Genomic DNA, 13,324 nt, shown 5'->3' with positions numbered 1-13,324 from the left:
GCGTCATGCTGAGTCTTTCGCTGGCAAGTTTGCCCTCGCTGTGAACATGTTACTATATATGGGGATCGTTTGTGTGAAAGAAAACCAACACGGTTTAATGGCTCGACAAGCTGTGTCAAATTTATATAGTTCAGAGATGTTTATTGGTGTAATAATCTTGTATTTGTGCATTGATTTTGTTCTTTGGTTGAATTATCTTACATATAACTGTTACATTTAGTTCTTTCGCAATTCTTATTCATAAATTTATAATAAATTATTTTATGAAATTTATCATAAATTTTGTGGTTGAATAAACAAATATGGACATAATATATAAAGTCAATATTTATATATACTCTTCAGATGAGCCTGAGGTTTGTTTTGTGGTTATCACTGACTCTCTCACCTGTCACGGGCTTGTTTTGTGGTTATCACTGACTCTCTCACCTGTCACGGGCTTGTTTTGTGGTTATCACTGACTCTCTCACCTGTCACGGGCTTGTTTTGTGGTTATCACTGACTCTCTCACCTGTCACGGGCTTGTTTTGTGGTTATCACTGACTCTCTCACCTGTCACGGGCTTGTTTTGTGGTTATCACTGACTCTCTCACCTGTCACGGGCTTGTTTTGTGGTTATCACTGACTCTCTCACCTGTCACGGGCTTGTTTTGTGGTTATCACTGACTCTCTCACCTGTCACGGGCTTGTTTTGTGGTTATCACTGACTCTCTCACCTGTCACGGGCTTGTGACCTAACTGTGTCAATGTTGGCCTCATAAACCATGCTGCATGAATATACAGTCAAGCCTCTCAGGTATACGACACCATCTTCATGTGGCTCTTATGTTGTGCCTGAGAAATGGTGCACACAAATGCTTAGGATACAATGTGCTGCAACCTGTGTGATGTCCTCACCTCACCAGACATCGTAGTCATTGCACATCTTCTCACGGATGTAAGCTTATTGCACAAAAACTTAGGCAAACCTCGTTGATGTTGTTCTTCAGTCTTACATTATGATTCAGTGTTGATCAGGATGTTTCAGCAACAACGCAAATACTATATGCCATACTTGATTGATTGATTGATAAAGATTAGGCCACCCAAGAGGTGGCACGGGAATGAGTAGCCCGTAAGTGGTTGATGTTTGTAGTGAATGTGAGCTTTGGTCGTGAAGGATATACTGTGTGCTGAGTGCGCATTTGAACTGTCAGTCCTTACTATGTGGCTGCTACTGCTGGGGAGGATACTGCTTGACAGTATTTATGGGGTTGTTCAGCTGCTGGACAACTTTATGACCAGACGAGTGGCAGTGTTGATGGCTTCAGGCTGGTTACTGCAAGATTCAGGGACTCTTAAAGCTCTTCTAAGGTCGTTGGTTGCTTCACATTCCAGGAGATAGTGAAGTAGTGGCTTTTCTGTGATTGTTTGGCAGATGATGCATTCTATCTGTCCGGGTTCACCAATCTCCCAGTTGTATCTATAACCTAGACGTACTCCATACTTGAGGTGTTTACGTTAATAAGCACACTCCACACCTGGCCATGTGCTCATGTGACTTGACTTGATTTGTTGTAATTTATCGTTATATACAAATATATAATAATTATATGTAAAAAAGTACTGTTATATCAGCACTATATGTAACACATGCTGTTATATGCCATATGTGACTCCTCATTCAAAAACGTAGATAGAATGTGCCAGAATGATCGAGATCTTTACATTTTTTGAATAAGGGATTTATATTTTTTTCTGGGTTTGTTCTGTCAAGAGTTGAGAGATTGATTAGTAGCAAACTAGCAGAGGCTAATGAAGTTGTGGTAAACTTGCTGGGATTGATATATGGAAAGAACTACTTGGGACTTGTACTGTACTAAATTAAAAATTACTGTATGCAAAATTAATATAACTGAAGTCCCTAGCTAGGGTAGTAAATCCCAGCTCCGCTGGTCCTAATGACAGACTGTGTCATCTAAACATGTGCATAGTCCAACTTAGCACTATTATTACAACAGCCAATATTCACATACTAATAAACACGACAATTTGTATTATAGATGTATGATATATGGAAATATGCAATTAAATGACCTCAAATTTGGTCCAAATGCTGGTATCTAGGCACAAGGATTTTATTATTCATTATGATAAATTAAAGATAACTAAATAAGCAATTATTACCGTAATGTATATTATCAATTATATATACATAAATATTCAATTTATATGAAAAGCTTCAGTCGAGCTTGACTTTCAATGACTGAGGTGTAATAATTAATGAGTGTCCAGATAAATTGAAAAGATTCAATGGCTGAAAGATTAATCAAATCTTACTGAAATATGGGGGCGTTGCCCCACTCTGTAACGGCAGAGTTATTGGTTATATTAAGGTTACACAAGCATACAATTGGCCAATCAACACACTACAATAACACTCAATATACTTATGTTTATACAGTCTGAGAGCCAGTGCCGTCTGACAAGTTGCCAGACTGATAACCTCTCTGGTAGAGCTTAGGCTCTATATTTTTATGTCACAGCTTTGCTGTTAAACATTCAGGCAGCTTTGCTAGTCACTTGGTGTGCTCCACTCTACACTCTCATTTAGATAAAGTACTAGGAATTTTTGCGTATAGATATAGTCCAGGTACTCCCCTAGTTCTAGAGAGTTATCACTTGTGATAATGACAAGTTAGTGTGGTGTCCCTTACTGAAAATGTTCGCAAGGCACCGCATCACGTGTTCACTCTGTTTGTAAACATACGTTCTCTGCCCCGGACGCTCCAGTCGTCGGCGCTTGAAGTCCCGGCTAGCTCTGCCCTCTTTGGGGAGGGTAGCCTTCAATCTATATTTATTTATTATTTTTTCTGTCTAGACATATGATTGAGATAAGATGTGATTATAATATAATTAGATACAGAATTTATAGATTATTTGTAGTACTTGATAGTACTATTGATTTGACTTAATTCTTATCGGAAATCGATTGATTGTTCCAATAGTTTTTTAATTAAGATATTGTTCTCGAAGCTTCTAGATCCTTGAGAAATCGTGCACAAAGTCACATAGGCACCATGAGCCCTATGGTGTACATGATCATAGTGGCATTGTCATGTGGGATCCTTAGGCACCATGAGCCCTATGGTGTACATTATCATAGTGGCATTGTCATGTGGGATCCAGATGTAGGATATTATGAATCTGATATGATTTTGAAATGATTTTGGTATGAAATAGAAATAATACATTTCTTAGATAATAATGTTGATATAGTGAATAAAATTTCCCACAGAGGTAACATAACAGATTTGTTAAGAAAGAGGTGATAATCAGATGCTCTCAAAATGGCTTTGGAGAAGCAAAGTTACTTTTGAAATGTAAATTACAAAGTGAAACTTCAACTTCAAAATGCTTAGCATGGCAATAGCAGTAATTCGTTCAAGACATTATTATCGTTATCATCTAATACAATACCTTTATAAACAAAAGTATTTACTGGGTCTGAGGTGGCCAAGTTAATCTTGATTTGTGCCAAGCCAAGATGTAAGTCAGTGTTCTTAATATTCAACACGACTCTAAATCTTTGCAGACTTTCGTTGGAGGCTAAACCTGAGGATATCATCGACGACGATAAGATGAAGCCGGTGCTGGACGCTCTGGCTGAGCTCAAGGACGACATCACCCCGGAGCAAGCTATCGCTGCTGTCAAGTAGGTAGCCGAGCGGCTGTGTGTTGGTACCGCGAAGATGTGCCAGTCTCTTGCTGTAGTGTACTTGGCTCCCTTGCTGCAGCCAGGTGCTGGGCAGGCAGTCCCACCTTCCTTGTTCGTAGATAGTTTTGTTGTCAGCTTTAAGCATGGTTGTCCTTGCTGGGTGTCTACTCTTTCCTAGTGATGTAAATGTGTTGTAGTTTAATATTCTTGTGATCATAGTTGGTAGTCTATTATTGTACTCTTGTGAATAATCTTATGATACTCTTCACCAAATAATGGATGATATTTCTCGTTACAACAGATCAATGACAACCTTTTTTTCAAATTATTTATATCTTTAATGCACGGGATGTTAGAAGTTACTGAATCTGACTGTCGATTGATACGAAAGTTAGAGAATAAGGTGCAAGAATGATGCAAAAAGAGAGTGAGAGTCAAGATCCTATTTAAACCCAGACACAGAAAACTAGATACAAATTACATAATTGAAAAATATTGCCATGTTCTAATTGTGAATTTAGGCAGAATTATAACAGTAAACGAAAGAGTGAACAAGAGTCACTTAGAGCAGAAGTGACTCCAAAAGGAATTATGATATTTTCAATTATAAATGTGTGCAATTATCTTATTAATTTGAAACAAAATTGGAGGCAGCGTGCAATCACATAAACGTGCTCACTTATTTGTATTTGCGAGTGTGTGTGTGTGTGTGTGTGTGTGTGTGTGTGTGTGTGTGTGTGTGTGTGTGTGTGTGTGTGTGTGTGTGTGTGTGTGTAATCTTGCCTGATTGTACATACCTAATTGCCCTTGCGAGGTTTCAATTTCAGCCTTTTAGTCCAACATCTCAATATAAAGTTAGGTTGTCTTGACTGGCTTTATTATTATTAGGCTTTATTATTTATATTTTAAACTTCGTATGGTGTCTGATTCCTCCATATATCTTCTTAGTGCATTCCATTTGTTCACAACAATGACTAAATTGTTTCTAATATCTTTATGCCCCATTAAGACACAGTGTGGCACCTCTTGTGTGCCGTTCTTCACTTCCAAACTCCCACAATATTCTTCCCTTGTCTGCTCTCTTACATTCCCTGAGAATTGTGTACAAAGTAATTTTAACTACACAAACCATTCTGTCTTCCTCTTACTGTTACTATTTTCCCAGTAACTGATAGCACTCAGTTGTGGAACTTGTCCAGTGGCATACACCTGCACTCTCACCAACTTTGTTTTGCTTTTAATTAGTTAAGAACTGCATCTAGTTGCTGTATATTCCAGGACTGGTGTATCATATAGTATATATATGATCCTAAACGATTCCTTACTTACATTTCTGAAGGTCGTTCTTATCCTGGCCACCCTAGCATGCACCGATGATGATATCAGTACGATGTTGACTTAGAGAGACAGGTTTGGTGTAATATTTATCCCATGTGTCATTCTCTCTGCCTTATACTTGAAGGATTTCGTCTCCCATTTGTCACCTTCAATTTAGATTCCTGTTCTCACCGCCCAGTTTCATACACAACTCAACACTTGCTTGAATTTAACACAACACACAGAAATCACAATGGTGTGAAATATCAGTGAAGAAATCATTTGAGGTATAGAGATGACTTGAACCAGCGGTCTAGTGATTCCCAAATGCTTGATAGGACAAAAGCCATTCAACCTAGAACTCTACTAAATTCACTAAGAAGGTGTGGAGGCCGCAACTGGCGCCATATCCAGGGTTTTAACAGGTGGCCGGCCTTCATCCTGGCCTGTGGGTGGTAATGTGGTCTCAACCTTACCTTCCTTCTTCACAACACAATGAACAGTAGTATATATAATCCTAAAGAATTCTTTATTTAGATTTTTAAGGTAGTTCTTATTTTTGCCACCCTAGCAAGCACCGATGATGGTTCAGTACGATGTACTGACTTACAAACTTCCATAAAACTCAGTGGATAACAAAGCTTGAGACCAATAGAATAAACATTCTTCATCCAAGAATACTGGACTAACGACCCGAAGAGCTCTTAGATACATAGAGGAAAACAATTATTGTTTCACATGGTATCTATGCCCTGAGAAATAATGAACATAAGATAAATTATTCATAAGCTTTCTGTAAACACTAAAATCTTCCCTATGAATAAGTATATCTAAGACTGGCAAACATTTATCAACTTCAGTCTCGATAGTGAATTATATAGACGTGACTTGATCGTTAAGATTAGCTACAAATTCATCTGAATTTACATTTGTTGGCCATATACACAAAATATCATCAACATATCTAAACCATGAAATGATTCCAAGGATAATTTTTACCCCCTGGATGAAAAAATTGTCACTGTCAATTCCTCTAATAATTTTATAGGTAGTGATCATGTCTCCCCTAACTCTCCTGTCTTACAGTGTCGTGAGATTTAGTTCCAGCAATCTTTCCTGGTATCTCATACCCCTCAGCTCGAGAATTAGCCTGGTGGCCTTCCTCTGATCCTTTTCTAACTTTGTTTTGTGTTTGACTGGATATCGACTAACACTGGAGCCGCATACTCCAGCATTGGCCAGACATATGAGGTATACAAGGTTCTAAATGATTCATTACACAAGTTTCTGCTTGTGCTTACATGGTCTTGCTTCATGCAGGTCGGTGTTCAATCCCCGACTGTACAAGTGATTGGCCACCATTCTTTCCCCCCGTCCCATCCCAAATCCTTATCCTGACCCCTTCCAAGTGCTATATAGTCTTGGCGCTTTCCTCTGATAATTCGTTCTCTCTCTCCTTGGTACCTTGAGTTTGGCCTCCTACTCCCTACACCTGTTCAATCCCCGACCCCTCCAAGTGGTTGGGCACCATTCCTTCCCCCCCGTCCCATCGCCTATCCTTATCCTGACCCTTTCCCAGTACTATATGGTTGTAATTGCTTGACGCTTTACCCTGATAATTCCTACCTTCCTTCCTTCCTTTCCTACACCTGTCTTCAGGTGTAGGGAATTTACATTTGCTCGAGATAAACTCAGCCATTTGTTGGATCATTCCTTCAATCTGTCCTGGTTATCTTGCAGTCTATTGCTGTCCTCTTCTGTCTTAATCTTTCTCATAATTATAGCATCATCCACAAACATTGAGAGAAATAAGTCTATAACCTCTGGAAGATCATGTATGTATATCAGAAACAGGATAGGTCCGAGTTCAGAACCTTGTGGGACTCCGCTAGTGACATCACACCAGTCTGAGGTCTCACCCCTCACAGTAACTCTCTGCTTCCTGTTATTTAGGTACTCCCTTATCCACTAGAGTATTCCTGCTGATTCTCCAATTTATGGAAGTCTCTTATGGGTGACGTTATCAAAAGCTTTCTGACAGTCCAAGAAAATACAATCTGCCCACTCTTCTCTTTCTTGCTTAATGCTTGTTGTTTGGTCATAGAATTGTATTAAACCTGCGAGGCACAATTTGACATCCCTGAACAAATGCTGGTGGTGTGTTATACAAGTCCCTTCACTCCAGATGTGCTAGCAACCTTTTTCTCACGATCATATTCATCACCTTGCATGGTATACAAGTTAAGGACACCGCCCTGTAGCTTAGGGTCTCCTGCCCATCACCCTACTTGTATATTAGGACTACGTTAGCTGTCTTCCAACATTCTGGTAGGTCTCCTGTTTCCAATGACTTGTTATACACCATAGGAAATGGCATACCAAGTGCTTCTGCCCCCTCTCTTAGCATCGATGGTGAGACTCCAACAGCCTTGTAGTCACCTATTTGTGCTTGCGGGGGTTGTGCTCTGGCTCTTTGGTCCCTCCTCTCAACTGGTGTACAGGTTACTGGGATCTTTCATATCTACACTTGAAACTGTATGTGGAGTCTGCCTCCACCACATCACTTCCTACTGCAGTCCATTTGTCAACCAAATGGAATGCAACATGCATTAAAAAAGTTCTTTCTAATATCTCTGTGGGTCATTTGGGCACTCAATTTCCACCTCTGTCCCCTAGTGCGTGTTCCCCTTGTGTTAAATAGCATATCCTTATCTACTCTACAAATTCCTTTGTGAATCTTGTATGTGGCGATCATGTCCCCCCCCTAACTCTTCTGTCTTTCAGCGATGTGAGGTTTAATTCCTGTAGTCTCTCCTCGTAGCTCATACCTCTCAGTTCGGGTACTAGTTTGGTGGCAAACTTTTGAACCTTCTCCAGTTTAGTCTTATGCTTGACTAGATATGGACTCCATGCTGGAGCTGCATACTCTAGGATTGGTCTGACATACATGGTATAGAAAGTTCTGAATGATTCCTTACACAGGTTTCTAAATGCAGTTCTTATGTTGGCCAACCGGGCATATGCCGCTGATGTTATCCTCTTCATATGGGCTTCAGGGGGTAGGTCTGGCGTGATATCAACCCCCCAAGCCTTTCTCTCTCTCTGACTCTTGAAGAATTTCATTTCCTAAATGATACCTTGTTTCTGGCCTCCTGCCCCCTACACCTATCTTCATTACATTACATTTGCTTGGGTTAAACTCTAACAACCATTTGTTCGACCATTCCTAGGTCTTCTTGAAGCCTCAAACAGTCCTCCTGTATGTGTGTGTGTGTGTGTGTGGAAGACAATATATTTGAGAAAAAATATTTATCAGATTAATTTGATTAAATTGTGAATTCAATTAAAATAAATATGCCTTATTCTTGACAACATAAAGAGTAATTATACTTGGAGCAGTAATAAAAAGTGATTTCATGCATGTAATATATTGACTTTTGTAATTAGTTAAATGTTTGCTGCTGATTACATTGACTTCATTTGCAAGCTAAAAACTTATAAGCTGAAGTAATCGCTGTTGTCCAGATTGTCAAGCGTAGTGTTTAACAGTGCTACATGGGTCATTGTAGCGTGTTTAACAGTGCTACATGGGTCATTGTAGCGTGTTTAACAGTGCTACATGGGTCATTGTAGCGTGTTTAACAGTGCTACATGGGTCATTGTAGCGTGTTTAACAGTGCTACATGGGTCATTGTAGCGTGTTTAACAGTGCTACATGGGTCATTGTAGCGTGTTTAACAGTGCTACATGGGTCATTGTAGCGTGTTTAACAGTGCTACATGGGTCATTGTAGCGTGTTTTAACAGTGCTACATGGGTCATAGTAGCGTGTTTAACAGTGCTACATGGGTCATTGTAGCGTGTTTAACAGTGCTACTTGGGTCATTGTAGCGTGTTTAACAGTGTTACATGGGTCATTGTAGCGTGTTTAACAGTGCTACATGGGTCATTGTAGCGTGTTTAACAGTGCTACTTGGGTCACTGTAGCGTGTTTAACAGTGCTACTTGGGTCATTGTAGCGTGTTAAACAGTGCTACTTGGGTCACTGTAGCGTGTTTAACAGTGCTACTTGGGTCATTGTAGCGTGTTTAACCGTGCTACTTGGGTCATTGTAGCGTGTTTAACAGTGCTACTTGGGTCATTGTAGCGTGTTTAAGTGCTACTTGGGTCATTGTAGCGTGTTTAACAGTGCTACATGGGTCATTGTAGCGTGTTTAACAGTGCTACTTGGGTCATTGTAGCGTGTTTAACAGTGCTACTTGGGTCATTGTAGCGTGTTTAACAGTGCTACATGGGTCATTGTAGCGTGTTTAACAGTGCTACTTGGGTCATTGTAGCGTGTTTAACAGTGCTACTTGGATCATTGTAGCTTGTTTAACAGTGGTACTTGGATCATTGTAGCGTGTTTAACAGTGTTACATGGATCATTGTAGCGTGTTTAATAGTGCTACTTGGATCATTGTAGCGTGTTTAACAGTGCTACTTGGATCATTGTAGCGTGTTTAATAGTGCTACTTGGATCATTGTAGCGTGTTTAACACTGCTACTTGGATCATTGTAGCGTGTTTATCAGTGCTACTTGGATCATTGTAGCGTGTTTAACACTGCTACTTGGATCATTGTAGCGTGTTTAATAGTGCTACTTGGATCATTGTAGCGTGTTTATCAGTGCTACTTAGATCATTGTAGCGTGTTTAATAGTGCTACTTCGATCATTGTAGCGTGTTTATCAGTGCTACTTGGATCATTGTAGCGTGTTTAACAGTGCTACTTGGATCATTGTTGCGTGTTTAACAGTGCTACTTGGATCATTGTAGCGTGTTTAACAGTGCTACTTGGATCATTGTAGCGTGTTTAACAGTGCTACTTGGATCATTGTAGCGTGTTTAACAGTGCTACTTGGATCATTGTAGCGTGTTTAACAGTGCTACTTGGATCACTGTAGCGTGTTTAACAGTGATAATTGGATCATTATAGCTTTTGCAACATTGGTGCTCTTATCACTGTAACAAACTTAAGCTCGGAGTCACTGCTTCATGAGCGACTCTGCTCAGCTGATTCACTGTAGCGTACTCAACAATTACGCACTGGCGACTCATTGTAACTTATTTAACAATTTAGCACCAACTCACAGCAGCTTATTTAACAATTTAGCACCGACTCACTGCAGCTTATTTAATACTTTAGCACCGACTCACTGCAGCTTATTTAACAATTTAGCACCGACTCACTGCAGCTTATTTAATACTTTAGCACTGACTCACTGCAACTTATTTAACAATGTTATGCTGACTCACAACCGCGTGTTAGCAAGTGTTAAATTAGATTTTATTTTTTTTTAAATAGTACTAGGGATGAGTACTGCAGCTTTAAAGGGTGCATTTGACACTTGCAGCTTTATTGCCACTTAATGCTTACTGTGTTGAAGGACCCCGCGTTGTGGGGATAACGAGGCTGTTGAGTAGTTTAACACATTCCTGCTTGCAGTAGTCGCTAATGTTTTGTAATTACTTGTTGATTTTTGTGGACATTAATGAGTATCACATTTTTTTGCTATTACCTCAGGTTTGGTGGGGACGGCAGCGCTGGTCACCTCGAGTTAGTAGTGCCCATTGTTTGTTCTCCCCCACTCACTCTAACCCGTCTCTCTTCTCTCCCGTGTCCCTCTCTTCCTTCTATCTCACACGCCAACTCTACACAAGGCAGATAGATCATTTGCGTCCAACTATCGTCCGATAAGATTAATGTCTATTGTTGGAGGCGATGAGTCACAATAACGTGGCTAAAGTAAGTTGACCAGACCACACACTAGAAGGTGAAGGGACGACGACGTTTCGGTCCGTCCTGAACCATTCTCAAGTCGATCAAGTCCATCGACTTGAGAATGGTCCAGGACGGACCGAAACGTCGTCGTCCCTTCACCTTCTAGTGTGTGGTCTGGTCAATCTATTGTTGGAAATTTGTCTGAATGGAGAATTGCAAAAGTAATTTGGTCACATCTTATGCATCATAGGTTAATAATAAGGTCACAATATGGTTGTATTAAGAGCCGCTCATGTTCAACCGATCTGCTTTCCTTCCTTCCTTCCCAGTATATTTCAGGCAGTTAAAAGTGGTAAGCATTGCGACATTGTGTAGCCTAATTGTAGCAAAGCCTGTGACACTACCTCGCGAGAGACCCGTTAATAGGTTGGATGCCTTGGTGTTAGAAGGAAGGCGGGGTTGTCTAAGTTGCGTTACAGCTTCTTTGTTTCAAGGCAAACAGACAACATACATGGGATGAGATGGGAGTATGACACCGTCGCCCGTGGAGTGGCCCGGACCTTTCTCTCGTGTTGGCCGTATACATCAACCATCACACACAGGCCCAAACTGCTGTCTCACTGCCAATGTTAAAGACGGTACAAAAGCAATGTGGAAATAAATTCAGATGAAGGCGCAATGCCATCTAGACGGGCTATTAAAATGGGCGAACGTTTAGCAGACGGACTTTAATGCTTAGAAATGTTTTGTTCAGAGTTTAGATAACATTAACAAAGTTGCAAGATATCTGGACAATGTTTGACTTACCAAGTCTGATGCGAGAAAGATCTAGCAGTCATTATTTGCAGGAATTTTAAGCTAAAAAACAATGCATAAACGTGCCAAAAACTTAATAAAATACTGGGATTTATATCTAGGAATGGTAGCAACAGCTACCATAAATGAGCTCTTCAGCTTTATCTTGCTCATTTTAGACTACAATTAAATGATGCGGTTGATGTTTAGTGTCCGCACGCCTGAGTGGACTCTACTTCACTCGGACGACCGTACACACGGATCACAAACTTAATCCCTGAAACACGAATTCTTCCTTATCAATAGAGATTAAAAAGACGATAAATAACATTCTCTATCAAACCATGAGCAAGATGAGACATCACTGATGTTAATAATATTACTACTAATAATAATAATAATCTTATTATTAATAATAATGTTTATTTAAAAGAATGTGTGTACAAAGAACATAAGAGTAATGTATGTATATGTATATGCATAAAATTATAAAACAATAGGGATATGTATATATATAAATGCAAACAAGCCTGAATGGTCCCCAGGACTATATGCTACTGAAAACTCACACCCCAGAAGTGACTCGAACCCATACTCCCAGGAGCAATGCAACTGGTATCTACAGGACGCCTTAATCTGCTTGACCATCATAACCAAACATAAGGAAGTGATAGCCGAAGCTGTTTGAACAACTTCCCCGCCGGCACTCGGATGGTAATCTTGATAAAATGCTATGCCCAAGATTACCATCCGATTGCCGGCGGGGAAGTGGTTCACTTCTGGGGTGTGAGTTTTCAGTATATATATATATATATATATATATATATATATATATATATATATATATATATATATATATATATATATATATATATATATATATATATATATATATATATATATATATACCAACAGAAAATAGAACTCAAAGAATAAATATAATTTAAAGTCGTTTCGAAACAAGGTTGTAGATTTGAGGAAGAAATTAGGGGGTTACTGTGAGAAGGAGTGATGACTGGATCATAAGAAGTGTAGGTAAGGCGCATATATATATATATATGTGTATGTGTTCGGGCAGGTGTACACACCAGCCGCCTCGTAAGGGCCAATAGTCTTATTGTAGGCTCCTTTACTCTTATGTTCTAATGTATATTTTTCACACTACTTCCCTTTACTTCTGTTATTTACATTGGATTTACTCAGCAGGCAGCGAGCTAAAGCTGGGGTTCGTGGCATTTCTCTACATATGACGTGGTGTGTTCTCTTGCTTAAACTTAGAATCTTCACTTCCTAACATAAAGCAGCAGAAATGTGCTTTCTTTACATTTTGTACCAAAATTTATAAAGTACTTGAAACTTAATAATATGCCATCAGATATATTTCTTAAAGGACACTATTTCCTTCAGAGATTCCCTAGAGACATTATTACTTTCTAAGTTGAATTGCCTTATGTCCTAAGTTTAACTATATAAGAGCATTAAATATAGTTTTTTTCTGCCTGACTTCAATGAGAGCAATTTCTGCAATAAGACGCCGGAGACAGTAAGTAGGAAGACATCACTGAGGGACAATTTCTCCTCAGAGCCGCGGAGAAGAAAGCAGTAGAGGCAGCCCAGCAGGAGGCCATGCAGAGGAATGAAGAACAACCTTCAGCTGCTGCCGCAGAGCCGCCTCCAGTGGCACAGGTAAATCCATTTCTCCTAAGGTTGACTTGTTACACAGATTCGTTTCTGAACGGATTAACAGCGATCA

General features: G+C 39.7%; 1 protein-coding gene across 1 annotated transcript in view; it reads left to right on the top strand.

Moving 5' to 3' along the window:
- RyR (Ryanodine receptor) overlaps positions 1–13,324 on the top strand; it is a 374,701-nt gene that overhangs the window by 300,225 nt on the left and 61,152 nt on the right. The window contains exons 70-72 of the mRNA XM_069314342.1: positions 3,575–3,694; positions 10,579–10,611; positions 13,155–13,257. Coding sequence (XP_069170443.1) covers positions 3,575–3,694; positions 10,579–10,611; positions 13,155–13,257 — 256 coding nt within the window. The remainder of the gene's footprint in view (positions 1–3,574; positions 3,695–10,578; positions 10,612–13,154; positions 13,258–13,324) is intronic.

This window comes from Procambarus clarkii, chromosome 78, assembly GCF_040958095.1.
Source record: "Procambarus clarkii isolate CNS0578487 chromosome 78, FALCON_Pclarkii_2.0, whole genome shotgun sequence".
Classification (NCBI taxonomy): Eukaryota; Metazoa; Arthropoda; class Malacostraca; order Decapoda; family Cambaridae; genus Procambarus; species Procambarus clarkii.
This window is presented reverse-complemented; position numbering and strand designations above follow the sequence as displayed.